This window comes from Papio anubis, chromosome 1 (genome assembly GCF_008728515.1).
Source record: "Papio anubis isolate 15944 chromosome 1, Panubis1.0, whole genome shotgun sequence".
In the NCBI taxonomy this organism is placed as follows: Eukaryota; Metazoa; Chordata; class Mammalia; order Primates; family Cercopithecidae; genus Papio; species Papio anubis.
Genome location: NC_044976.1, coordinates 39831562 through 39859217, shown reverse-complemented (window position 1 = coordinate 39859217; position 27656 = coordinate 39831562). Strand labels below are relative to the sequence as shown.

Here is a 27656-nt window from a genome sequence, read left to right as displayed (position 1 = left end):
CTTTTTGCTTAGGATTGTCTTGGCAATGTGGGCTCTTTTTTGGTTCCATATGAACTTTAAAGTAGTTTTTTCCAATTCTGTGAAGAAAGTCATTGGTAGCTTAATGGGGATGGCATTGAATCTATAAATTACCTTGGGCAGTATGGCCATTTTCATGATATTGATTCTGACTATCCATAAGCATGGAATGTTCTTCCATTTGTTTGTATCCTCTTTTATTTCATTGAGCAGTGGTTTGTAGTTCTCCTTGACGAGGTCCTTCACATCCCTTGTAAGTGGATTCCTAGGTATTTTATTCTCTTTGAAGCAATTGTGAATGGGAGTTCACTCAAGATTTAGCTCTCTGTCTGTTATTGGTGTCTTAGAATGCTTGTGATTTTTGCACATTGATTTTGTATCCTGAGACTTTGCTGAAGTTGCTTATCAGCTTAAGGAGATTTTGAGCTGAGACGATGGGGTTTTCTAAATATACAATCATGTCATCTGCAAAGAGGGACAATTTGACTTCCTCTTTTCCTGATTGAATACCCTTTATTTCTTTCTCTTGCCTGATTGTCCTGGCCAGAGCTTCCAACACTATGTTGAATAGGAGTGGTGAGAGAGGGCATCCCTGTCTTGTGCCAGTTTTCAAAGGGAATGCTTCCAGTTTTTGCCCATTCAGTATGATATTGGCTGTGGGTTTGTCATAAATAGCTCTCATTATTTTGAGATACGTTCCATCAATACCGAATTTATTGAGAGTTTTTAGCATGAAGCGCTGTTGAAGTTCCTCAAAGGCCTTTTCTGCATCTATTGAGATAATCTTGTGGTTTTTGTCTTTGTTTCTGTTTATATGCTGGATTATGTTTATTGATTTGCGTATATTGAACCAGCTTTGCATCCCAGGGATGAAGCCCACTCAATCATGGTGGATAAGATTTTTGATGTGCTGCTGGATTCAGTGGGCCAGTATTTTATTGAGGATTTTTGCATCGGTGTTCATCAGGGATATTGGTCTAAAATTCTCTTTTTTTGTTGTGTCTCTGCCAGGCTTTGGTATCAGGATGATGTTGGCCTCATAAAATGAGTTAGGGAGGATTCCCTCTTTTTCTGTTGATTGGAATAGTTTCAGAAGGAATGGTACCAACTCCTCCTTGTACCTCTGGGAGAATTCGACTGTAAATCCATCTGGTCCTGGACTTTTTTTGCTTGGTAGGTTGTTAATTATTGTCTCAATTTCAGAGCCTGTTATTGGTCTATTCAGGGATTCAGCTTCCTCCTGGTTTAGTCTTGGGAGAGTGTATGTGTCCAGGAATTTATCCATTTCTTCTAGGTTTTCTAGTTTATCTGAGTAGAGATGTTTATAGTATTCCCTGATGGTAGTTTGTATTTCAGTGGGGTTGGTGGTGATATCCCCTTTATCATTTATTATTGTGTCTATTTGATTCTTGTCTCTTTTCTTCTTTATTAGTCTTGTTAGCAGTCTACCAATTTTGTTGATCTTTTCAAGAAACCAGCTCCTGGATTCATTGATTTTTTGAAGCATTTTTCCTGTCTCTATCTCCTTCAGTTATTCTCTGATCTTAGTTATTTCTTGCCTTCTGCTAGCTTTTGAATGTGTTTGCTCTTGCTTCTCTAGCTCTTTTAATTGTGATATTAGGGTGTCAATTTTAGATCTTCCCTGCTTTCTCTTGTGGGCATTTAGTGCTATAAATTTCCCTGTACACACTGCTTTAAATGTGTCCCAGAGATTCTGGTATGTTGTATCTTTGTTCTCACTGGTTTCAAAGAACCAGTTCAAAGATGTTCAAAGAAATATCTTTATTTCTGCTTTCATTTCATTTTGTACCCAGTAGTCATTCGGGAGCAGGTTGTTCAGTTTCCATGTAGTTGAGCTGTTTTGATTGAGTTTCTTAGTCCTGAGTTCTAGTTTGATTGCACTGTGGTCTGAGAGACAGTTTGTTATAATTTCTGTTCTTTTACATTTGCTGAGGAGTGCTTTGCTTCCAACTATGTGGTAAATTTTGGAATAAGTGCAATGTGCTGCTGAGAAGAATGTATATGCTGTTGATTTGGGGTGGAGGGTTCTGTAGATGTCTATTAGGTCCGATTGGTGCAGAGCTGAGTTCAATTCCTGGATATCCTTGTTAACTTTCTATCTCATTGATCTGTCTAATGTTGACAGTGAGGTGTCAAAGTCTCCCATTATTATTGTGTGGGAGTCTAAGTCGCTTTGTAAGTCTTTTAAGACTTGCTTTATGAATCTGGGTGCTCCTGTATTGGGTGCATATATATTTAGGATAGTTAGCTCTTCTTGTTGAATTGATCCCTTTACCATTATGTAATGGCCTTCTTTGTCTCTTTTGATCTTTGCTGGTTTAAAGTCTGTTTTATCAGAGTCTAGGATTGCAACCCCTGCCTTTTTTTTGTTTTCCATTTGCTTGGTAGATCTTCCTCCATCCCTTTGTTTTGAGCCTGTGCGTGTCTCTGCACATGAGATGGGTCTCCTGAATACAGCACACTGATGGGTCTTGACTCTTTATCCAATTTGCCAGTCTGTCTCTTTTAATTGGGGCATTTAGCCCATTTACATTTAAGATTAATATTGTTATGTGTGAACTTGATCCTGTCATTATGATGTTAGCTGGTTATTTTGCTCATTAGTTGATGCAGTTTCTTCCTAGCATTGATGGTCTTTACATTTTGGCATGTTTTTGCAGTGGCTGGTACCAGTTTTCCTTTGCATGTTTAGTGCTTCCTTCAGGAGCTCTTGTAGGGCAGGCCTGGTGGTGACAAAATCTCTCAGCATTTGCTTGTCTGTGAAGGATTTTATTTCTCCTTCGCTTATGAAGCTTGGTTTGATTGGATATGAAATTTTGGGTTGAAAATTCTTTTCTTTAAGAATGTTGAATATTGGCCCCCACTCTCTTCTGTAGGGTTTCTGCTGAGACATCTGCTGTTAGTCTGATGGGCTTCCCTTTGTGGGTAACCTGACCTTTCTCTCTGGCTGCCCTTAACATTTTTTCCTTCATTTCAACTTTGGTGAATCTGACAATTATGTGTCTTTGAGTTGCTCTTCTCGAGGAGTATCTTTGTGGTGTTCTCTGTATTTCCTGAATTTGAATGTTGGCCTGCCTTGCTAGGTTGGGGAAGTTCTCCTGGATAATATCCTGGAGAGTGTTTTCCAACTTGGTTCCATTCTCCCCGTCACTTTCAGGTACACCAGTCAGCTGTAGATTTGGTCTTTTCACATAGTCCCATATTTCTTGGAGGCTTTTTTTGTTTCTTTTTCGTCTTTTTTCTCTAAACTTCTCGTCTCACTTCATTTCATTCATTTGATCTTCAGTCACTGATACCCTTTCTTCCAGTTGATCGAATCGGTTACTGAAGCTTGTGCATTTGTCACATAGTTCTTGTGCCATGGTTTTCAGCTCTATCAGGTCATTTAAGGACTTCTCTACATTGGTTATTCTAGTTAACCATTCGTCAAATCTTTTTCAAGGTTTTTAGCTTCTTTGCAGTGGGTTCGAACTTCCTCCTTTAGCTCGGAGAAGTTTGATCGTCTGAAACCTTCTTATCTTAACTTGTCAAAGTCATTCTCTGTCCAGCTTTGTTCCATTGCTAGAGAGGAGCTGCATTCCTTTGGAGGGGGAGAGGCACTCTGATTTTTAGAATTTTCAGTTTTCTGCTCTGTTTTTTCCCCATCTTTGTGGTTTTATCTACCTTTGGTCTTTGATGATGGTGATGTACAAATGGGGTTTTGGTGTGGATGTCCTTTCTGTTTGTTAGTTTTCCTTCTAACAGTCAGGACCCGCAGCTGCAGGTCTGTTGGAGTTTGCTGGAGGTCCATTCCAGACCCTGTTTGCCTGGGTATCAGCAGCGGAGGCTCCAGAAGAGTCAATATTGCTGAACAGCAGATATTGCTGCCTGATCGTTCCTCTGGAAGCTTCGTCTCAGAGGGGTACCTGGCCCTGTGAGGTGTGAGGTGTCAGTCTGCCGCTAGTTCAGGGTGTCTCGCAATTAGGCCAGTCGGGGGTCAGGGACCCACTTGAGCAGGCAGTCTGTCCGTTCTCAGATCTCAAACTCCATGCTGGGAGAACCACTACTCTCTTCAAAGCTGTCAGACAGGGACATTTAAATCTGCAGAGGCTTCTGCTGCCTTTTGTTCAGCTATGCCCTGTCCCCAGAGGTGGAGTCTACAGAGGCAGGCAGGCCTCCTTGAGCTGCGGTGGGCTCCACCCAGTTCGAGCTTCCTGGCCGCTTTGTTTACCTACTCAAGCCTCAGCAATGGCGGGTGCCTTGCAGTTAGATCTCAGACTGCTGTGCTAGCAATGAGGGAGGCTCCATGGGTGTGGGACCCTCCGAGCCAGGCATGGGATATGATCTCCTAGTGTGCTGTTTGCTAAGATCCTTGATAAAGTGCAGTATTAGGGTGGGAGTGACCCGATTTTCCAGGTGCTGTGTGTCATGGTTACCCTTGGCTAGGAAAGGGAATTCCCTTCCCCCTTGCACTTCCCGGGTGAGGCGATGCCTAGCCCTGCTTTGGCTCTCACTCGGTGGGCCACACCCACTGTCCTGCACCCACTGTCCAACACGCCCCAGTGAGATGAACCCAGTACCTCAGTTGGAAATGCAGAAAGCACCTATATTCTGTGTCGCTCACACTAGGAGCTGGAGGCTGGAGCTGTTCCTATTTGGCCGTCTTGGAACTGCAGAAGCTCATGTAACTTTTCATTTAACAATTTTTTTAAAAAAGAAGAAGAAAGCTCCCCAGCATTTCTATACTGTCGTTGGTCTTTGGAACTTCTGGTCTCGACAAAACTAGGGGTATGAACCCAAGCCCAAAGGAGAGGCAGGGAACAGAAACAACCAGATTTGGGGATTGATGACATGGCTGGGGACAGGGGTGGAGGTGGTGACAGCCCAGGAGAGGGTCAGCAGGTCAGGACCTGGCCAGGGTCTAGACTGGCAGGAGCTGGTGTCCAGGAGACCTGGGTTGCTTGCTGGGATACATGCGGATCCCCAGGCAGGGGTAGTTTTCTCTGCACGGACCCCCCGATTGCTGGTAGGTCAATGTTATGGGATACCCTGACACGAGTGAGGTTAGAATGTTATAGGTGAGTCAAGCATCTGCAGGAAAGGCAGGACTTCCACCAACAATTGCAGGTTGCTTGGTGTCAGCAGCTATAGCTCAGGCCAGCACAGGACTCTTGCCCAGCCCTTCTCCCAGAGAAGCCAAGAGGATGGTGGCATAGGCCAGTGGGTGAGCCTAACCTTGCCAGTCCACCTCTTAGCCAGTCCCATGGGGAGGGTTGCATTTTATAAAGATCAGCAGGTATCCCTAGTTGGATCCTCACTTTGACCAAGGTCTAACAGGAATGTGAGGCGTAAGTTACCCCGTGGAATTCTCCTCAGCCTAAGGTCAATATTGCAGCCAGCCTGAGCAAACTAGGAAACGTGGCCAGTGTTTTTTAGCTGGCCACACTGTCACCTGGTCTTAGATTTCAAAATCCAGAATTGTCAGAATGGAAGTGACCTTGAGGTCATTCAGCCCAATTTCATGTTACAGAAGGGAAAACTGAGGCCCAGAGAGGGAAAGCGCCTTGCCTAGGGTCACACAGTAGACCTGTGTGTTCCAGGGCTTCCTGCCACAGGTTACTGGACCCATGGCAGCTAAGGTGACTCCAGGCCTCCTGATCGGCCCTTGCTGGAAGAAGCCCACAGGCCGACCCCCAGAGAAAGGTGGAAAAAGCAAGCCAGGGAGGCAGCCCACCTGTGGTGAGGAGACCACCTGGCTCTCACCAGGTGTGCTACTCACTGTCCCACCTGCAGCCCAGACCTCTCTGCCCCCGTAGAGCTCCCAAGCAGGTCAAGCCAGCGTCAGGCAGTACCTACTGTTTAGGAGGAGTTGACCCCAAAGAGCAGACTGAAGGACTCAGAAACGTCTTTAGTTTGGCTTGAAGACTTCCCAGTCCTCTCTTGTTGGGTCAGTCATGCCTCTTCTCAGGGCATCAGTGTCTCCCAGAATCAAATGGCAATAAGAGGGATGCAAGTGTTATGAGCTTAAGGACAGGAGTGTGCTCATATGACTCCTCTATTTGGCAGTAATTGAGGCTAGAATTCAGGACACTGACAAGACAGAGCTGCTCTGCCATGGTCCTCACTGATTGGTCATCTCATGAAAATCCAGTGACCAAGAAGTACATTGGAGGCTGCAAAGTCTCAGTCTCAGTAGGAGAACCATCTAGTCTGGCTTCCATGGAGTCAGGAAGATGGATCTGGTGGCCTGGAAAGCTGTGTGCCAAGATTGTGGTGAGAATCATCCATGATTATCAGTTCTAGCTTGTGCCCTGGGTTGGTAGGAAGCATTCAATCTGAAAAGTGTCCCATAAAGTCAGATCCATCAGACCTGTCACCACCTGATCGCCTGCCTGTGTTCTTATCCCCACTGCTAGGACCACATGTCTCCAGCATGCAGGCCAAGGCTCTGCCCAACTCAGGAACCAATGCTTCCCCTATTTGGGGTAACTCAGGTCTATCCTAATATCCAGGTGGGTCATTGTGACACTGGCTTCTTCGGGGGCCCTGCTTTGACCACTGAATTCAACCTTGGCTCTCATTTCTTGAGCACTAGCTGTGTGTCCGGGACTTTACATACATGATAACCCCAGTCAGTCTCATGACAGCCTGTCAGCCTAAAAGCAGCAGAGCCAGGACTGGAATCTAGTCTAGAGATCTTTCCACACAGCCATGACAGCCTCTCCACGGAAATGCTTTCTCCAGTAGCAATGATGACTATTATTTATTTAATGCTTACTATATGTCAGGTGCCATGCCAAGCGATTTATATGAGTCAACTCAATTTAAACCACACATGACACTTTTACTGTCCCCGTTTTAGAGATGGTGAGACTAAGGCTTAGAGGAGACCCCAGATTAGGGGACCATCAGTTAGGAGATGGAGGAGCCAGGGTTCAGCCATAGGCTGCCTGGGTCTCAAAGCTACCTTCGGAGTCACTGTGCTGTGTTGCTGCATGCATGGGTTTAATGGCTGGATGCTTACCTCGCCACAGGTGCCTGTCTTGTGCTTTAGAACTAAACCCTGATCTTTGTTGCTACCTCTCCCTGTGTCCCCACTTACCTAGACCTGGGTTCTGCCAAACCCTTTCCAGCCTCCCAGACACCAACATCACACTCCAATCCCCTGGATGAGTTAGTGTATTTGTTCAACTACTCCAAAAGGGACCAAGTAACAAGCTCAAAGATGTATGTCTCTCTCAGGGGCAGGTGTCTTTGTCTCACCTTCTTGTCCCACTGTTCCTTGGGGTGATGTTCTTGTCCATGTGGTCACAGTTGGCTCAGCCCCACCACATCCATGTTCCTTCCTGACAAAATGGGGAAGTAGAGGACAAGCAATTTTTCTTCTGGCTATGGCCTAAAAGTTGCATACATCATTGGCCAGAACTAGCTGCAAGGGAGGCTGGGAAAGAAAGCCTCTAACTGGTGGCCATAGACCCAGCTTGGGGGCCTTTGATTACTACAAGAAAGAGAACTGGCTAATGGAAGAAATATTCAGTCTCTGCCACAATCCCTGTTTCCAACCAGAGCCCCACCTTGACCTTGGCCTCTCTCTTTGCCCAGACTTCCTTCTGTGACTCTCTGACCACCTCTCCCTGTTAGTCTCCAGACCCATATCCTTATATCTGGCTTGTTTTGCCACTACCTGAGCCCATAGCCACTTTTAGGTTTTTTGGTGGTGGTGGTGGTTTTTTTTTTTTTTTTTTTTTTTGCAAGTGAAGAATTCTGTTCCAGCTTAAACACACACATGCATACATGCACACACAGAGAGTATTGTACACAGAGATTTTTAGAAGGGGCACTGGCTTTGTTGCTAAGTCATTAAATACGAATATTTACTGAGTGCCTCCTCTTCAGCCTGTGGCCTTGTGCCCTGGGTTCCCAGGTATTTAAGTTAAAAGGAAATTTTTCTTATATTTTTGGCATCAGTGTGTTTTATTACTGTCAGTAAAATTTTTGACCAGATTTTGGCATGTTGGGATATGTGGGGGCGTGTGTGTGTAAGTAAATTACAAGCGAAGAGCTGTATTAAGCCCCACCAGCCTAGGGCCAGCTTAGCCTAACAGCTTACTGGACATCAGGCCCCTGCCCCCATCTTGCCCCAGCCTTATCTAACTTTGACTGGGGACCCCAACTCCTCAGTCTAGAGCCCAAGGCAGATTCAAGCTGACCTCCTGCCAGGACCAGTGGAATTGTCCACCTTAGAGAGCCCATTTCCCACCCACCCTCTGGAAAGGTCCTCTGGGGTGTCCACCCTGGGCCATGGCCATGTTGTCCTGATGCCTTCGATACAGAAGGTGCTTTCCAGCTTGGTTTCAGAGCTTCAGGCCTCCCTGCCTTGGCCCCAGGCTCCTCCATCATTTCCCACTCCCCTGAGGCCTTTGTGGCTCCAGCCCCAGCAAGTCCCAATCTTCTTCCTATTGGGCTGCTCCCACAGTTAGACCGAAGGAAGCATCTTGAAGTGGGAGCTAATTTGTCAGGTATGCTAACCAGTTGGCTGCTGAAGCTCGGGTTCCCCTCAGGGTTATAAGCTGGTCTCTGAGCCAGAGCTCTCGGTGGCTGACGATGGCCTCATGGCCCATTCTGTGACCATCAGTAGAGGCTGTCCGTCTTCTTCTGGTCTGGGGTTCAGGCATCTGTTGGCCCAGCTCCTGGGCCCATTTCTCTGGTGACATTTACAGGTGCTGTCACCAATTCCCTGGAGAAGTGGCTTTTTTCTTTATCACTTCAAGTTTGTATTAACATTTCACACATACCCTCAGAACCACAGAAGGTAGCAAAGTATGATTTTCTTAGTGTCTGTTGGTCACAGTCATTAGAACGGTCCTTCGGTTTATGCCATGCCACAGTTGGAATCCATTCCAAGGCAGAAGTCTCCTTAGGTCCTGCAGGTTCCCCTACATCTGGCCCTGTGGTTCTGGCTGCCCTTCTCCCCCTGCCCCTCCTATTAAGCACTTCAGACCTGTTGTGATGTGGTGGAGCAGGCTGGCAGAGAGCACTACCCCAGGAGTCCAAGCCCCAGTGTGGCTTGGGCTAGCCACTCTCCACCATGGCTCAGATGCCTGTGTGCGGAATGACAGGGTGGCCCCTCCGGTTCACAGGCCTCGCTGACTCTGTGCCCTGGCAGCCAATGGTGCTCCTGTGGCCTTTTTGCCCCCCACTCAGAAGTGTGGGTAGGACGCCTCTCCTTGGAGAAACACCATGTCAAGCCCACAGGTGCAGGCTGGACACTGACCCTGGGCAGGCAGTGCTGGCCCTGTACTCACCTGATGATGCAACAGTCACCTGACTGTCTCCTTCATCTACCCTGCCCCTCCCACCTGACCCTGGGAATTGCACCAAACCCCAGCTGCTGGGTGCTCCCCCACCTGCCAAGGAGAGCCTTGTGGCTCAGTGAGGGGAGAACGCAGGACTAGACAATGTAGGGTCCTTCCTGGCCAGCTGACCCCCACTCACATTGATCATTTCACCACCCAGTCATGCTGCAGGGTCCCATCCATCCATCGGAAGAAGCAAAGCTTGCTGCTAGCTAGTGTTTCGGGGCTGCTCTCAGATCCTTGCATGAAAGGGTCAATAAGAATAGTAAGTATGGCCAACCCTTGATTATCCACACATAGCACCCAAAGGCCTCTCCATCACAATGCAGCCAGGCCCAGGAGACCCAGCCCAGCCCAAAGAGCAGTTCTCTGTCTGTGCTGCAAACCGTGTCTACCATGTCTGATTTTTAGAAGGCTCAGCACTTCTGCCCACCTTAGCTTAGGTAAGCAAGACCTGGGGTAAGGCTGCCAGGATGAGTTCCCCCACCTTCGCGGGGCTCCCCATTTCTTCTGTCCAGCAGCTGCAGTGTGGTTAGGACATAGGTTGAAAGGGCAACTCTGTTGTTCAGATGCTAGACAACTTCTTACTCCCCCTTGCCGTGGATACTGCGATGTCCCCTGGGGCCATGCTGATGCTTCCATAGGACTAAGGGCCATAGACTGCAGTGCCCATGATGCCACAGAAGCCACAGAGAACTTCTATTAATTGAGGGGACAGCCCTGTCTGGGGGGTCAAGAGGCACAGGATGGTCCAGCCCTGCCACCATTCCCGTGTGCTTTTCAGGGAAAATCATATCACCTTTCTAGCCTTCAGTCTCCTCTGTCAAGTGAGAGGAATGGACTAGACAACCAGTCTCTAAGAATCTATCAGGAGATCATGGGGTAACTTTAGTCTCCATAGAAGAGATCAAAAGTTTGTACAAGACACCCAGAGACAGTTGGCACTTATGCCTAGTTTTGGCCATAAGGCAAATATTAATTGTAAGGGTAACCATTTTGTCCTGGTTTGCCTGGGACTGTCCTTGTTTATTCCTGTTGTTTCTCCATGATTGTTAGTAGTTCCCATTTCATTCTCCAAGTGTCCCAGTTTGGATGGTATCTTATATGGCCACCCTGTTGACTGAGATGTAATCTAATGAAATGAGATTTCCCTGTCTTCTCCACACTCAGTCTGCTTTGGTACAAGTCACAGGAGGCCTTTGACTGCTCATAGGAGAATCTCTGCTGATACGTTGCCTTTCATTGACAAATATCAATCACTGTATTTACACCACATCCAATGACTAGAGGGATGTCATTAAATCAGTCACTGTATTCAATGACCAGAGGGGTGTCATTGAAGACATAAATGATCTCCTGCATCATATACTGCTCCTGACTGAAGTGCCACATGAAAAAGTTTTGCAAGAAACTTAGATGTTCCTTCCTCTCTGGCTATAAGACTTTGTAATGGACCAAATCTCCCTTTTCTGCTTGGCTGCCAGGAAGCTCATATATAAATGTATAGCTGAATTATAGAAACACCGTAAGTCCTTATTATTGGTATAGCGGTATTCTTTTTATCCCACCAATCCTGACTTTCTGCCTTATTTCCATTTTCTTTGTTCTGATTTGTTATTCTTATTTATAATTATCTCATATTTATAGTTTATCATTCTTCTATAAATATGGTTTTGTTATAGTTACTTTGAATTCTTTGTAGCACCAAGTAGAAAAGGAACACAAAAGGAGTGAACTTAGAGGATATGCTTTTTAGCTAAAAGATCAAATCACCTGCTCCTCCAAAGCACGTCACAGTGTCTGAGGCCCTGCCCCTTAAGAGACAATTATTTGAGTCTTAAAGACTTGTTAATCTTCTGAGCACCTGCAAAAATGTAGTAAGTGGAATTTTCAAGTCTGTATCATCGCACAACTAGTGAAAAGAAGAGGGTGGGCATGAGGGGAGCCTGAGGGCAGCATGCTGGCGGTAGGGCATGCTTACAGGAGAAAAAGTAAGCGTAGAGATGTTCATCACTCACCCAGGGCTTTGCCAGGGGATGCCAGGGAGTGGACGCCTGAGAAGGGGCTGGGGAACCAACTTTGGCCATGGGAGGCCTGGGTCCAGGTGGCGACACTGCCTGTTAGCAACATGGGACCTTCAGTAAGCCACCTTCCTGATGTCCAAAGTCAGGTGGTTGGGTGAGATGGAGTCCACAGTGACTCCAGCCTTGGGATTCCAACCCTGCTCCTGGGGAGGAAGGTCCTGAGGATGCACTTGAGCCCAGGAAGCTGAGCCTGCCCAGCTGGCAGCTGGCCCTAGGAGGAGACACACACTTGGGGCTCCACACAGACCAACTTTGCTCCTCCACTTGAGGGCAAAGATCCCCATACTTTCATGGCATCCCTGGGGCACTGACTGGACAAGGAAAGGCTGCAAAGCCAGAGGAACCTTCCAGAATGATCTTCCTGGCAATTGCTTAGATCAAACAAATGGTCACAGCTGTGTCAGATTGTAAGTTCTCACAGACTGTGGCAGTAGGTTGTGGTTTTTGCCTTGAAACATGGGCTGGGGTGCGGGTTAGCAAGAGGGTAAAAAGCAGTGAATGATGTCCCTCGTGGACACTTTCAGAACCCAGGGCCAGAGAGGAATACTAACCTGAGAATAAACTACCCCTTGGAAAACTCACCCCTGAATAATCCACTGGCACTTCCCTCCTGCACCATCTGCAGCCCTATCCAGAGTTCACCCCGCAGCACCTGCATCTCCGATCTCATTGGGCCCACTTCAGCTCCAAGGCACAGTCGAGGCAGGATTTGTTATCTGTTTTATCGATTAGGCAACTGAGGCTTAGAGAGCTTAGACCCACTCGGAATGGATCACAAAGCACAGATGAGAGCCCAGGCCTCCTGTCTCTAACTGCCCTGCAGTTCCCAGAGCCCACTTTGTTTTCTGCTGTCAGCTTCCCACATGGCCAGTCCTCAGAAACACACTGGCATTCAGGTCACCCAACACTGACGTGGGAGCGGGTGAGGAAAGAATTGCAGGGCTTGGGCATGCGGAGCCAGAGCCTGTGGTTCTGGTTGAGTTTCCCTGGTTAACCTTTGAGGGGTCTCAGCCAAGTGTGGCACCGAGTCTGGGCTGCCCAGGCTGTGCATGAGTCCCAGTAACTCTGTCTTCTCTTTTGTGTGTGTATGTACTTCTATCACACAGAAGAAGAGCGTGATTTCTCCTCCGAGGCCGTTGATCTCCAACCCAGAACTAAAGGGGAGAAGAACCACCCCCAGCATCCAGCGTGGCATCTCTTGTGCCAGGACCAGGGATGACTGGGCCATGGACGCAGATGTCTCCAACCTTCAACTGTTCGCATAGCACACGGGGGACTCGTGGGGGCCACCTGCCACTGCCAGCTGAAACAATACAATGGCAATACTGACATCCTTCATGACGTTTTCCCGACAGACATTCAGGCAGAAAGTGCTGGTGCGTTTTCTGTCTGCAAAGTAGAGGGCCATGCCTCACCAATAGAATAGCTTGGGCCCTGATGACCTGCTCCGAATCCACTCACAGCCAGTGACACTTGCAAAAAACTCCCAAAGCCGTCTTGGGTTTGGCTTCTGCAGCTCTTGACCAATGTGGCCAAAGCTGGACACCTCCTTGGGACACTGGGATTATTCATAAATGCAGCCTGCCCTGACTCTCCCTGAGTAGCATCTGAAGTCTTTGTGAAGGTCATGGATCCTGAACAAAGTGTCAAGGGCACCAAGAAGGCTGAGGGAAGTCCCCGGAAGCGGCTGACCAAAGGAGAGGCCATTCAGACCAGTGTTTCTTCCAGCGTCCCATACCCAGGCAGCGGCACAGCTGCCACCCAAGAGAGCCCCGCCCAAGAGCTCCTAGCCCCGCAGCCCTTCCCGGGCCCCTCATCAGTTCTTAGGGAAGGCTCTCAGGAGAAAACAGGCCAGCAGCAGAAGCCCCCAAAAAGGCCCCCCATCGAAGCATCCGTTCACATCTCACAGCTTCCACAGCACCCTCTGACACCAGCATTCATGTCTCCCGGCAAACCTGAGCATCTCCTGGAGGGGTCCACATGGCAACTGGTCGACCCCATGAGACCTGGACCCTCTGGCTCCTTCGTGGCCCCTGGGCTCCATCCTCAGAGCCAGCTTCTTCCTTCCCACGCTTCCATCATTCCTCCCGAGGACCTTCCTGGCGTCCCCAAAGTCTTTGTGCCTCGTCCTTCCCAGGTCTCCTTGAAGCCCACAGAAGAGGCACACAAGAAGGAGAGGAAGCCCCAGAAGCCGGGCAAGTACATCTGCCAGTACTGCAGCCGGCCCTGTGCCAAGCCCAGCGTGCTCCAGAAGCACATTCGCTCACACACGGGTGAGAGGCCCTACCCCTGCGGCCCCTGTGGCTTCTCCTTCAAGACCAAGAGTAATCTCTACAAGCACAGGAAGTCTCATGCCCACCGCATCAAAGCAGGCCTGGCCTCAGGCATGGGTAGTGAGATGTACCCACATGGGCTGGAGATGGAGCGAATCCCTGGGGAAGAGTTTGAGGAGCCCACCGAGGGAGAAAGTACAGATTCTGAAGAGGAGACTAGTGCCACCTCTGGTCACCCTACAGAGCTCTCCCCAAGATCCAAGCAGCCCCTTCTCTCCAGTGGGCTGTTCAGTTCTGGGAGCCACAGTTCCAGCCATGAACGCTGTTCCCTGTCCCAGTCCAGCACCACCCAGTCACTCGAAGACCCCCCTCCATTTGTGGAACCCTCATCTGAGCACCCCCTGAGCCATAAACCCGAAGACACCCACACGATTAAGCAGAAGCTGGCCCTCCGCTTAAGCGAGAGGAAGAAGGTGATTGATGAGCAGGCATTTCTGAGCCCAGGCAGCAAAGGGAGTACTGAGTCTGGGTATTTCTCCCGCTCTGAGAGTGCAGAGCAGCAGGTCAGCCCCCCAAACACCAACGCCAAGTCCTACGCTGAGATCATCTTTGGCAAGTGTGGGCGAATAGGACAGCGGACCACCATGCTGACAGCCACCTCCACCCAGCCCCTCCTGCCCCTGTCCACCGAAGACAAGCCCAGCCTGGTGCCTTTGTCTGTACCCCGGACGCAGGTGATTGAGCACATCACGAAGCTCATCACCATCAATGAGGCCGTGGTGGACACCAGCGAGATCGACAGCGTGAAGCCACGGCGGAGCTCGCTGTCCAGGCGCAGCAGCATGGAGTCCCCGAAATCCAGCCTCTACCGGGAGCCCCTGTCATCCCACAGCGAGAAAACCAAGCCCGAACAATCACTGCTGAGCCTCCAGCACCCGCCCAGTACCGCCCCCCCTGTGCCTCTCCTGAGAAGCCACTCAATGCCTTCTGCCGCCTGCACTATCAGCACCCCCCACCACCCCTTCCGAGGTAGCTACTCCTTCGATGACCATATCACCGACTCCGAAGCCCTGAGCCGCAGCAGTCACGTGTTTACCTCCCACCCCCGGATGCTGAAGCGCCAGCCGGCAATCGAATTACCTTTGGGAGGGGAGTACAGTTCCGAGGAGCCTGGACCAAGCAGCAAAGACACAGCCTCCAAGCCCTCAGATGAACTGGAACCCAAGGAAAGCGAACTTACCAAAAAGACCAAGAAGGGTTTGAAAACAAAAGGGGTGATCTACGAATGTAACATATGTGGTGCTCGGTACAAGAAAAGGGATAACTACGAAGCCCACAAAAAATACTACTGCTCAGAGCTTCAGATCGCAAAGCCCATCTCTGCAGGCACCCACACATCTCCAGAAGCCGAAAAGAGTCAGACTGAGCATGAGCCGTGGTCCCAAATGATGCATTACAAACTGGGGACCACCCTGGAACTCACTCCACTAAGGAAGAGGAGGAAAGAGAAGAGCCTTGGGGACGAGGAAGAACCACCTGCCTTTGAGTCCACAAAAAGTCAGTTTGGCAGCCCCGGGCCATCCGATGCTGCTCGGAACCTTCCCCTGGAGTCCACCAAGTCACCAGCAGAACCGAGTAAATCAGTGCCCTCCTTGGAGGGACCCACGGGCTTCCAGCCAAGGACTCCCAAGCCAGGGTCCAGTTCAGAATCAGGGAAGGAGAGGAGAACAACGTCCAAAGAAATTTCTGTCATCCAGCACACCAGCTCCTTTGAGAAATCTGACTCTCTCGAGCAGCCGAGTGGCTTGGAAGGGGAAGACAAACCTCTGACCCAGTTCCCATCGCCCCCACCTGCCCCACACGGACGCTCGGCTCACTCCCTGCAGCCCAAGTTGGTCCGCCAGCCCAACATTCAGGTTCCTGAGATCCTGGTAACCGAGGAGCCTGACCGGCCGGACACAGAGCCAGAGCCGCCCCCTAAGGAACCTGAGAAAACTGAGGAGTTCCAGTGGCCCCAGCGCAGCCAGACACTTGCCCAGCTCCCGGCCGAGAAGCTGCCACCCAAAAAAAAGAGGCTGCGCCTGGCAGAGATGGCCCAATCATCACGGGAGTCCAGCTTCGAGTCCTCTGTGCCTCTGTCTCGCAGCCCGAGCCAGGAAAGCAGTATCTCTCTGAGTGGGTCCAGCCGCTCAGCCTCATTTGAGAGGGATGACCATGGGAAAGCCGAGGCCCCCGGTCCCTCATCTGACACACGCCCCAAACTCCCGGGCACCCACATGTTAACTGTCCCCAGCCACCACCCGCATGCCCGAGAGATGCGGAGGTCAGCCTCAGAGCAAAGCCCCAACATTTCCCATTCTGCCCACATGACCGAGACACGCAGCAAATCCTTTGACTATGGCAGCTTGTCCTTGACAGGCCCTTCTGCTCCAGCCCCAGTGGCTCCACCAGCGCGGGTGGCCCCGCCAGAGAGAAGAAAATGCTTCTTGGTGAGACAGGCCTCTCTGAGCAGGCCTCCAGAATCTGAGTTGGAGGCTGCCCCCAAGGGAAGACAGGAAAGCGAAGAACCACAGCCCTCATCCAGTAAACCCTCCACCAAAAGCTCATTGTCCCAGATTTCCTCCACGGCCACCTCACATGGTGGGCCCTTGGGAGGCAAGGGCCCAGGGCAGGACAGGCCCCCATTGGGGCCCACTGTGCCCTACACAGAAGCACTGCAGGTGTTCCACCACCCTGTTGCCCAGACACCCCTGCATGAGAAGCCGTACTTGCCCCCACCTGTCTCCCTTTTCTCCTTCCAGCACCTCGTGCAACATGAGCCAGGACAGTCTCCAGAATTCTTCTCCACCCAGGCCATGTCCGGCCTCCTGTCCTCACCATACTCCATGCCTCCACTTCCTCCCTCCTTATTTCAAGCCCCACCGCTTCCTCTCCAGCCTACTGTTCTGCACCCAGGCCAACTCCATCTCCCCCAGCTCATGCCTCACCCAGCCAACATCCCCTTCCGACAGCCTCCTTCCTTCCTCCCCATGCCATACCCAGCCTCCTCAGCACTCTCTTCTGGGTTTTTCCTGCCTCTGCAATCCCAGTTTGCGCTTCAGCTCCCTGGTGATGTGGAAAGCCATCTGCCCCAGATCAAAACCAGCCTGGCCCCACTGGCAACAGGAAGTGCTGGCCTCTCCCCAAGCACAGAGTACAGCAGTGACATCCGGCTACCCCCTGTGGCTCCCCCAGCCAGCTCCTCAGCACCTACATCAGCTCCTCCACTGGCCCTGCCCGCCTGTCCAGACACCATGGTGTCCCTGGTTGTGCCTGTCCGTGTTCAGACCAATATGCCATCCTATGGGAGTGCAATGTACACCACCCTTTCCCAGATCTTGGTCACCCAGTCCCAAGGCAGCTCAGCAACTGTGGCACTTTCCAAGTTTGAGGAACCCCCATCAAAAGGGACAACTGTGTGTGGTGCAGATGTGCATGAGGTTGGGCCCGGCCCTTCTGGGTTAAGTGAAGAGCAAGGCAGAGCTTTCCCAACTCCATACCTGAGAGTGCCTGTGACATTACCTGAAAGAAAAGGCACTTCCCTGTCATCAGAGAGTGTCTTGAGCCTGGAGGGGAGTTCATCAACAGCAGGGGGAAGCAAACGTGTCCTTTCACCAGCTGGCAGCCTTGAACTTACCATGGAAACCCAGCAGCAAAAAAGAGTGAAGGAGGAGGAGGCTTCCAAGGCAGATGAAAAACTTGAGCTGGTAAAACCGTGCAGTGTAGTACTTACCAGCACTGAGGATGGGAAAAGGCCAGAGAAATCCCACTTAGGCAACCAGGGCCAGGGCAGGAGGGAGCTAGAAATGCTGTCCAGCCTGTCCTCAGATCCATCTGACACAAAGGAAATTCCTCCCCTCCCTCACCCCGCATTGCCCCACGGGACAGCCCCAGGCTCAGAAGCTTTGAAGGAATATCCCCAGCCATCTGGCAAACCTCACCGAAGAGGGTTGCCCCCACTGAGCGTGAAGAAAGAAGATTCCAAGGAACAACCTGATCTCCCCTCCTTGGCACCTCCCAGCTCTCTGCCTCTGTCAGAAACGTCCTCCAGACCAGCCAAGTCACAAGAAGGTACGGACTCAAAGAAGGTACTGCAGTTCCCCAGCCTCCACACAACCACTAATGTCAGTTGGTGCTATTTAAACTACATTAAGCCAAATCACATCCAGCATGCAGATAGGAGGTCCTCTGTTTACGCTGGTTGGTGCATAAGTTTGTACAACCCCAACCTTCCGGGGGTTTCCACTAAAGCTGCTTTGTCCCTCCTGAGGTCTAAGCAGAAAGTGAGCAAAGAGACATACACCATGGCCACAGCTCCGCATCCTGAGGCAGGAAGGCTTGTGCCATCCAGCTCCCGCAAGCCCCGCATGACAGAGGTAAGTTCAACCTTGTTTTTCTTCTCATCACTGATTTGCAAAAGCCCTTGGTGAGCTTTTAAAGCCACAGTATCCTCAGGTTCAAGTTGCAGAACTAGAGCCAGATGAGTGTCAGATTGCCTCTCTGAAAGCTGAGGCTGGTCACCTTACAAGGAAACATGTTTATTGAGTTTCTTTGTCAGTGTATCCCTCGTATCGTTGGAATGGATACACTTTCAATAAAGTTAGCCATAAAGTGATCCTGCTCTCCCATGAACTTCTGTTGTAAAATCAAAGATTTAGGCTCAGTAAGAAAACAAGAAATTTACCAAAAGACTGAGTTGGAAAACTTGGCTGACAGGAATGCCTGTAGCAATTTTAGAACTTTATACCTCTCCTTCATTGTATGGATATCCCTGGTCTTGTTAGTCTTTTCCTGCTTTTCTTAATTCTTACATCTGCTGTTTCCATTCTCTAGTACCACTTTAAATCTTCCCATTTCCAGGATTCTATAATTTGGCACAAACAACTCCTGAAATATTCCTTCTTCCTTTTCTGGGAGTAAGACAGCAAATGGAGCTGAGATGCAGTATCCCTCCTTACCAGTGGATGGCAATGCCACTCACAGTTTGACCTATCTGTGCTATGTGGTCAAGAAACGCTAATATTTACTCTTTCATTGCCTTTGATCTGAGGCTACATCAGGAGCTATAAAATGAACTAGTCCCCTGAAAGCTCAGCAAGTTTGAAATTCAGTAATTTCAAACTTCAGACAAAAACCACCACCATACCCTGACAAGGCCAGCCTAGGGATTTGGATTATGTTGACTTGGCATTTGTGGAATAACAGCTGATCTTGTTTATTGAGCAGCCTCATGGTGCCAGGCACTGTGCTGGGCCCTTGAATCTAGTCACTGTTCACCTCCACCTCTGAAGTAACATAACCATCTCCCTTCTATAGCTTAGGGAACTGAGGGTCAGAGTCTGAGAAAGGTCAAGGTCATCTGGCAAATGTTGGACAAACCCAGAATTTGAACCCAGACCTATCTGACTCCAAAGAGTCTATTTTTCTTCTTTTAATTATTTGAGGAGAGAAAAATCTTAAAAGATGACTGCAAATTAAAAAATATTCATTAGTGTGTCTTCAGACCAGAAGCTCTGACCAAATTAGGTCTAAATTCCCTAAACTAAATTCATATTGTAGATAAGTGAGCAAAACTGTATTCTATAATTTCTCATGCTCTCATATCTTCCTCTTTTGTCATTGAGCGAACTTTGCGCATTGAATTTGTCCTTAGCTTGACTGGATGTTCTTCACAGAACTGTTTTCTAAATTTATTCCCTAGATGTCTTTGTCAGTCTACATAGATCCCTAACCAAGATTTCCACTTTTGCATTAATGTCATGCTAATTTCCTCTTCAGCATCTCTTACTAGCTGTGGCCACTCCCAAGATGCTGTTATAATTATTCATACTGCTAGCTTTTTGGGTACCTATTATGTACCAAGTACTATGCTAATTGCTACTTTTCTCTTTACAACCAACTTGAAAGTTAGGGTGCAATATCACCATTTCATAGATGAAGAGACTAAAACACAGAGAGGTTAAGTAACTTTCACAAGGCCACACAGTAAATGGCAGAGCCTAGATCAAAACTAGATTTTACTCCAGTGCCCTTTTGAATTATCTAAGCTGCCTCTAGTTTTTAATGACTGAAAATGTTACAGGCCATTTAAGAGAAAGAAAGTGTTAATTTGGATTTGGCAATTATTTATTTATAATTGGATTTGGCAAGTATTTATTTATAATGCTCCTAAAACCTGTGAACTTTTTCTTGGAATATTCTGTTTGGTTCACTGGCATGTTTCCTGCCAGAATTGCCCCAATCTGGTATATTAGTATAACCGCATGGTCTATGGCTTAAGGCCTTTATACAACTACACCTCTCTCTGGTCTCTGCTTGCATATCTCCAGCGAGAGGAACTCACCATCTCATGATACATTCCAATCCATCTTTGGACAGTGCTCTAAGAAGGCTTTTTATTGTACTGAGCTGACATTTGTCAGCTTGTGGCTTCCATTCTCTGTTAGTAGTTCTGAAAAGGTCCTTAGGTCTATCTTAGCATTTTGAAGCTCTTCCAAACCATCTTTGTGCAGGTCTAGGACACCCTATGATGTTTTTGTTTGGTCATAGATACTTTCTTTCATGTATAAACCCTGGAGAAACCCCAGCTTGTTAAGAGTCCACTTTGTAGCCACATTCTTTCCTTTTTCCTCCTTGGTAATCATTTTAACAACAACACAGCACTGTCACAAAGTTATTAAGAACAAGGATTCAGGTGCCAACTTGCCCAGGTTTGAATCCCACTACCTTACCTACTAGCTATGGGATCTTGGGCCAATAACTTAAACTCTCTGAGCCTTGGTTTCATCCTCTGTAAAACAGGGATAATAATAACACTTAGCTCATAGGACTGTGGAGATAATTAAATGAGTTAAGACATGCAGAGTGTGCTTAGAACAGTGCATGCCACATTGGCACTCAGTAAGTATTTTTAGCTATACTTATTCATATGGTTGTCATCAAAAGCTAAAATGGAACCCTGGTCCCTGCTCGATTCCAACACTGTGTTTCCTGGGAGAGTGGTACACTGCCACCCAAACCAGCCTCCTCCAGTGTGGCCCAGATATCACGGCAGGCTGTGAGGGAGAAGCAGTCGGTTTGCCTGTGGGAGGCACCTTGGTCATTCCATGGACAGTCTAGATCACAGGCCGGGGTGGAGTAGAAGTGGTAGGCTCTGGAAACCCAAGGGTATTGCAGAAAACTAGCTGCCTTCTGCCAAAGCAGCAGTCCAGATTCTTGCTCGGTTTCCACTCCCCTCCTCCAAGTCTGAAGAGATTATTTGGGGCCACTGAGTCATAGAAGTTGGCCCTGGAATGGATCTTCAAGATGGTCTAAATCCCCTCAGACTCTGAGGCCCAGAGAGGTGAAGTCATCCACCAAACAGCAGCTCAGTGTGCCATGGCCTATCTGGCGCTGGAACACAGATTCCCCGATTCCCAGGCAGGCACCTTTCTATCTAGCCCCACGCTGTCCTTGTGGGGGCACGTGTGGTGGCTGGCACAGGGAACTGCCGTTCTTAGATTGCCCCAGCATCAGGAAATGTGGTTGCTTCATTCACTGGCTGGAAACAGCATGGTTTTTCATGACCTTAATGACAGTGGCGTGAAGTAGGAGGAAATTCTCACTCCCAGCCCCCGCCCTAAGCACAGCATTTCTGCTCCCTAGGCAAGAGTGCACCCACCCCTGACAACACTGCAGCATTTAGAGGACATGTTCTTGGAATAGTGGAAGATGTCCAGGAAGCACAAGGCCAATGCCAGCCCTCCCCTTAAGCCAGCTCTCATCATTGACGCATGGCTCTGTAAAGTGTGTGGGTCCTGCAGGACTAACAGCCCAGAGCTTGCACAGCCTCTCTGTGCCTGTCTCTGTGGTGGAGCTGGGGACGTCCTGCTGGTCAGGGTCCTCAGCCCAACTCCTGGCCTTTGGTACTAGCACAGGAGGGCCAAGGTCCTGGAAGCAAGAGACCTGTGCTGCACTCCCAGCTCTGCCCTCAACTCACTGGGTAACCTTAGCTTTCTGATCTATAAACAAGAACTGGGCCAGTTTATCTCCAAGGCAGAGTGGAGCCTTTGTCTACGTGTTCAACATTATTTAAGCATCTTCTCTGAGACAGGCCCTGTGTGGGGTTCTGGGGTGCCCAAGGAGACCAAGATGAGGACCTGTCACCAGGAGTTCCCAGACTAGTGTGAAAGACAGATAACAAACACAGGTCTTATGGGAGGTTAACCTGAAAGAGACAGGGTTCCAGCTGTAACACCAACTAATGGCATGGCCTTGGATAAGGGACTTCTCTCTGGGGATCAGTTTCCTTAATTCTGTAAAGTGGGGCGAATAGCACCTCTTCATGGAGGAGTGTGAAGATTACATATGTGTACTTGTGCAGTGCCATATAAGGCATGATGATTAACATTGCATTCATGGCTGAGGATGCACTTTTAACCAGCAATGATTTTGTCATTCCTGCGGTGGGCCAGGTTCACCTCCCTTCGCTGGTTTCCCCGGAAGGCCAGAAAGATCTAGCTAGAGTGGAGAAGGAAGAAGAGAGGAGAGGGGAGCCGGAGGAGGATGCTCCTGCCTCCCAGAGAGGGGAGCCGGCGAGGATCAAAATCTTCGAAGGAGGGTAAGACTCATGTTTGGTTTTCATCGTCTGCTTCCCGTGGAATAAGAGCTGGTGCCCATCAGTGTTCACGGGCAGCAGTGGCTCAGTTGACAAGGGCTCTGCCCACAGGTGCCCTGTGGTCCCAGCGATGCCTTTCAGCAGACATCACCTTCCTGGGACTCTCAGGACCCTCTGTTTAAGAATGCCATGGGGTTTCTTGGTGGGGATGGGCAATGCTGGGTATTTGTTGAGGATCTGGAGGGGTCTGGGTCTTTCTCCAGCCCTTCATTTTCTCAGATCCTGGCCAGGTTTCTAGTCCCTGCATTGGGTTGCCATCCCAGTATCCCAGCAAATGTCCAGACTCCTGTCTCTCTTGACATGTATTCTCCAAAAGTCACCTCTGTACTGCCCAATGGCCATCTTGGCATGTCTGGTTTCCCACGGGGCACTCGGGCTCAGCCGACTAGGCTATTTGCAGGGCTGACTGCACACTGTATGCACCTGGTGTTTCCACTGGTCCCCATCCTGACTGGCTGGGGCCCAGGACTCATCGGTTGGTGAATATTTTGAATATCATTCCTAGTTATTCACCTTTGATGCTTGACTTTGGGAAACCAATGGTCTAAACGTTTCAGAGCTCACAGCTTCAGGGACTGTCTGGGCTCTGGAAGGGTGCCTTGTTTCAGACGTGCTTTGTGGAAGTTCTGTGCCGCTGTGTTTTGTGTGGCCACGTGTTTGCTTCCTGGGATTTGGGTGTCTGTGAGCAGGTCCCGTGGCGTCTGTCTCAGGGTCCTGTGTCTGTGTCCCTGGTGTGATCAGGGTGGCCTGGTCCTGCACAGCCCTGAAGGACAACAACATAGAGGAAGATGTGCTTCCTGTGGAGGACAGTCCCCATGAGCAGGGGCCAACACGGCTGTCACTGGGGGCCTCTGATCCTCTAGCACCTGCAAGCGCCTAACTCACAGGGTCAGCATGGGAGACACGGGAGTCCTCCGTAAGGTTGGGGGACAACAGAGACTGCCATCCTCCCCAGGGCCACCAGTTGGCATGTTCTGGTGGCACTGACCAGTAGGGGCTCTCAGGAGGGAGGGTGCTTGGAAATGTGGGGAGCACGGTGGTCAGTGATGGGAAGGGGGCCAGGGGTAGCAAAAGACCCTGAAACCTACTGTCTAAAATACCAATAGCAGCTACGCTGAAAAAAAACTGGACCAAAGGTCTTCAACAATGCCAACCCTCTTTCCCTTTGGGGATGGACGCAGTTCCTCCTGCTGTTTGGTTAGAGCGCCCTCGTGTGTCTCTGTGTTCTCATGCCACTGGGTCCCTTAGAGGCCACACAGAGGCAGGATTGATGAAGCGCCTGCTCCCAGGGACTGGCCCTCTTCCTTCTTGCTTTAGAGGCTCTCTGTGGGCTCTGAGGACTGCTGAGTGTTTCGTGGTGTCCCAGGAGCTTGCCCCAGCAGCGTTCTGTATGCGCCTGAGGAGGTTCGCATCTTCCCTGAGAGGCAGGTGCTCTGAGACCTCGGGAAGCCTGAGACTCCAGAAAGGCAGCTGGCAGGAGCCACTCCCCTCCCAGCTTCCTGCTGGATGTCTCTGCCTACAGGGTCTGCATTGGCTGAAGGAGGGGAAAGATCACCCACGAGTCCCTTTCTCCTCTTCCTCCAGCTGGCATGGGTCCTGCTCCCTCTCCACCTCCTTCCAGGTCTTCACTCAGTCCCACCTGCTCTGCTTCAGAATCCTCCTCTCGGTTGAGTTCTGTCATCTCTGCCCCACTTACCTCTGTTCTGCCTGAGACTAGCCCCCCAGTTCTCCAGCCCTCAGTTTCCTTATTTGTAAAAGGGGGAGAATAACGTTTGTAAAAGGGGGAAAATAACATGTGGGATTTTCAGAGGACCCTGTGAGACCCTATGTAAAGTCTATAGTTCATAGCTGCTAAAAAAAATGGACATTGGTGCATTTTACCACTAGTATATCCATTTCATCAATCTCCGTCTCCCACTCTATTCTGTCAGCTATGGAAGGTATCCTCTCCCTTTCAACTTGTCACATGCAATTTGAGCACGTACGGAATTGATTATAGTGTCAGAGCCTTTCCTCCCCCAGCCTGGCTGTCTCAAGCTGGGACCGTGCCTCCCACCCTCACTTCTGGTGATTCTTCTACATTCATGGTTCTCTTAGGGCTGGCGTCACCCACCAGAGTGTTTGGAAATGGTGAAGGAGAGGGGAGGGCATTTTGGTTGCCACATAACCTAGGACACCTCGGCATTTCAGGGATGGGGCCGGAGATGCTGACCTTCCAGTCCACCAACCTTACAACCTCTTGTTCCCCCAAATTGCAAAGGGCGCCCCCACCCAGAATCACTGGGCACACTTCTCTGCAGTCCCACAGTTTTGCCTTAGACTCAGTTCTTCCTTTTATTTATTTCTTTCTTTTTTAATACAAAGAACACGTGTATTTCACTCCTGTACACATTTGAGAAGGGTCTCCCATGGAGCTCTGTTCCTAAGATCCAGGCCAGTAGAGGCTGAGAGAGGAAGAAGAAAAAAATGGTTCCACCTAGAAGCTTCTGCTCACATTTAAATGGCCAGAGCAAGTCATGGCCTCACCTAATTCCGTGGGAGTAGAGAAGTGCATTCCTACTGTGTGCTTGGGAGAACCTGAAATATTTGGTAGATATCATGCTCGTGACTACTCAAGTTGGTTTAACATACATCTGTAGCTTGTTATGTTTACTCAACAGTGTTTTTGACATGCCTCCATGTTGATACATGTAGGCCTAGTTCACGATGAATCAGTAAGCCAGACACAAAAGAGTAGATGCTGTATGAGTCCAACATACGTGAGTCTTTTTATCTCTAATTAAACTCGCCTTTCTTTCTTGACCTCCATTTCAGCAACTGATCAATTTATTAATTCATCAAGGAGGAGGATCTGTTTAATCAGTGCCTTTTGGGTGTTCTGTGCCAGAAAATGCAGTGGCCCATGGGAGTTAAATGTCATCCTGCCCTCAAGGTGCTTGGGGACTACACCAAGATGGCAACACAAGACCCAGTGCTAAGGTGGGGATGGCCAGGGCTATGAAGCTCACAGCAAGGGAAAGATGCCTGGGGGATGGAATAGCCAGAGAGGGCTTCCCAGAGGAGGTGGGGCCAGGCCCGGAAGGGCGGGCAAGACCCAGACAGGTGGAGAGGAAGGTTAAGCTGCCCAGCAGTCCACCTGCTACAGGTGTGATGGCAGCTCCTGTACCTGATCAGTGAGACTCACTTCCTCTTGCCTTGAGCATTCTCCCTTGCTGGCGTCACCCATCTCCTTAGCTTCCAGCCTCATCTCTGTGCCAACATTGCTACATCTGGGTCTCCAGCCAGGACCTCACCCCTGAACTGCAGACACTGGTTTTGGTGCCTCCTGGGCATTTTTGCCTGGGAAACACAACACCTCACACTTAGCGTGTGCAAACCAAGCCTTCCACTTCCCACCAACAGCATCTCCTTCCACATCCAGATCTCAGGTGATACACCCAGCCCTTCACACTCAGAACTTTAACATTGTCTTGGATGCCTTCTCCCCCTTTCCAATTAGTCCCCCAATCCTGGTGTCTGCATGAAGTAGTCAGTGACTCAGTGTGGTCTCTTTATTCCCTCTGCCACTGCTCTGGCCACCCTATCTCTAGAGTTCCAATGTTGGTACCACTGAGCATCACTAAACATGATTCTGCCTGTGTCATGCTTTCCTCCAAAGCCATCTGTGGCTGCCTCACCTACAGGATCCAGTTTAAACTCAGTTTGTGAGTGCTGACCTCAGAATCTGACCTGCTCCTGTCGCCCTTCACCTTTTGCTGCCTGCTGGGCCCTGCCATTGCCAAATCCTACTCAGCCTTCAAAAGCCAGTACTCAGCCCTGTTACTCTAACAAGCCTCCCAAATCCCTCCACACTCTGTAGTTCTTTGTGTTACTTCTGTCATAACCCTGGTGCTAAGATCCATTTCTGTCTCCTCCCAAGTCCCTTCTTGGGTAATGCTTTGCACACACAATGCATCAGTCTCTATTTATTGCACTAGTTTCCTGGCACATGGCCCTCTCTGCATTTCCCATCACTTCCACACCTGAACAAAGCCCGCATTTCCCAGGCAGCCTCTGGGAGTGCCCATCAGGGATGTGATGGCTCTCTCACCCAGCACCCGTGCATTTGCCTTGGTTGTTTAGAATGGCTTTTTGTTAAGCAGTGTTGTTTCCACACACACGAAGTTATATTGTTTCTTGAAGGTAATGACTATATTGTCTTAACTCAAGTTCACTTGTCGCAAGGAAAGCTGGGAATTCAGCCCAGCGGGCTTACATGGAAGAGGAAGAGACTGGAATTGATAGGAAGCACCTGGCTGACCAAGCCCAGTTGGGTGGTATGTTGTTGGGGCTTAGGTCCGAAGGGAATGATAAGTTCAGATGGTGAGATCCCAGGATTCCATGCCACTTCCTGCCTGCTGCAGGACTCAGCTGCTGCACCTCCTGTGGGAGGGCATTGGCTCCCATCCCACCTCACCTACCTCAGTACCTCACTCTAGCCATTGCCACTCTCCTAGGCCATTCAAGTTAGCATACCCAGACTTAAGGTTTCCACCTTAAAAACATTTTGACTGAAGGGCCATATTGCCAGATTTCTCTGTTTCCTTTAAAGAAAAACCCCGTAAGAAGTTGACCGTGTTCCTCACCTCTGTATCTTTCCTCCTGGCTTCTCTCAAATCTATTCAAGGTGGGCCTTTGGGCTCCTCACACCTCAGAAGCTGCTCTTATCCAAGTCAATGGTGACCCTCACCTTGCAGAAGTCAGTAGTCAGTTCTCACTTCTATTCTTTCCTGAGCCATCAGCAGCATTTGACACAGTTAATCCTTCACTCGTCCATGCAGGACTTTGTCCTCTTGGTTTCCTGGACACTGTCTGTTTAGTGTGTTTTCACACTGCTATAAAGAACTGCCCAAGGCTGAGTAATCTATAAAGAAAAGAGGTTTAATTGACTCATTCACATGACTGGGGAAACCTCAGGAAACTTACAATCATGGCGGAAGGTGAAGGGGAAGCAAGGCACCTTCTTCACAAAGCGGCAGGAAGGAAAAATGCATGCAGGAGGAACTACCAAATGCTTATAAAACCATCAGTCTCATGAGAACTCACACACTGTCACCAGAATGGCATAGGGGAAACTGCCCCCATGATTCAATCACCTCCACCTGGTCTCTCCCTTGACACATGGGGATTATGGGTAATTACAATTCAAATGAAATTTTGGGTGGGGACACAGGCAAACTATATCACTGTC

The 27656-nt window shown here is 49.4% G+C and overlaps 1 protein-coding gene and 1 long non-coding RNA gene across 12 annotated transcripts in view; one reads left to right on the top strand and one right to left on the bottom strand.

The window, feature by feature from the left end:
- Positions 1–27656, top strand: part of HIVEP3 (HIVEP zinc finger 3) — a 523736-nt gene that overhangs the window by 437670 nt on the left and 58410 nt on the right. For 9 of the 11 annotated variants that reach the window (XM_021921850.2, XM_031651430.1, XM_009206098.4 and 6 more), the window contains 2 exons: positions 12565–18146; positions 22224–22369. In XM_021921850.2, coding sequence (XP_021777542.2) covers positions 13086–18146; positions 22224–22369 — 5207 coding nt within the window. In that variant the 5' untranslated portion in view covers positions 12565–13085. Of the gene's footprint in view, positions 1–6348; positions 9818–12564; positions 18147–22223; positions 22370–27656 lie in introns of those variants that run through there. The other 2 variants (XM_009206119.3, XM_009206121.3) reach the window with 2 other exon arrangements.
- LOC116269198 lies at positions 6272–8635 on the bottom strand. Its single transcript, XR_004176653.1, has 3 exons — positions 8548–8635; positions 7282–7364; positions 6272–6353 (listed from the first exon to the last, which is right to left on the bottom strand). It is a non-coding gene; the product is annotated as an uncharacterized LOC116269198 (long non-coding RNA).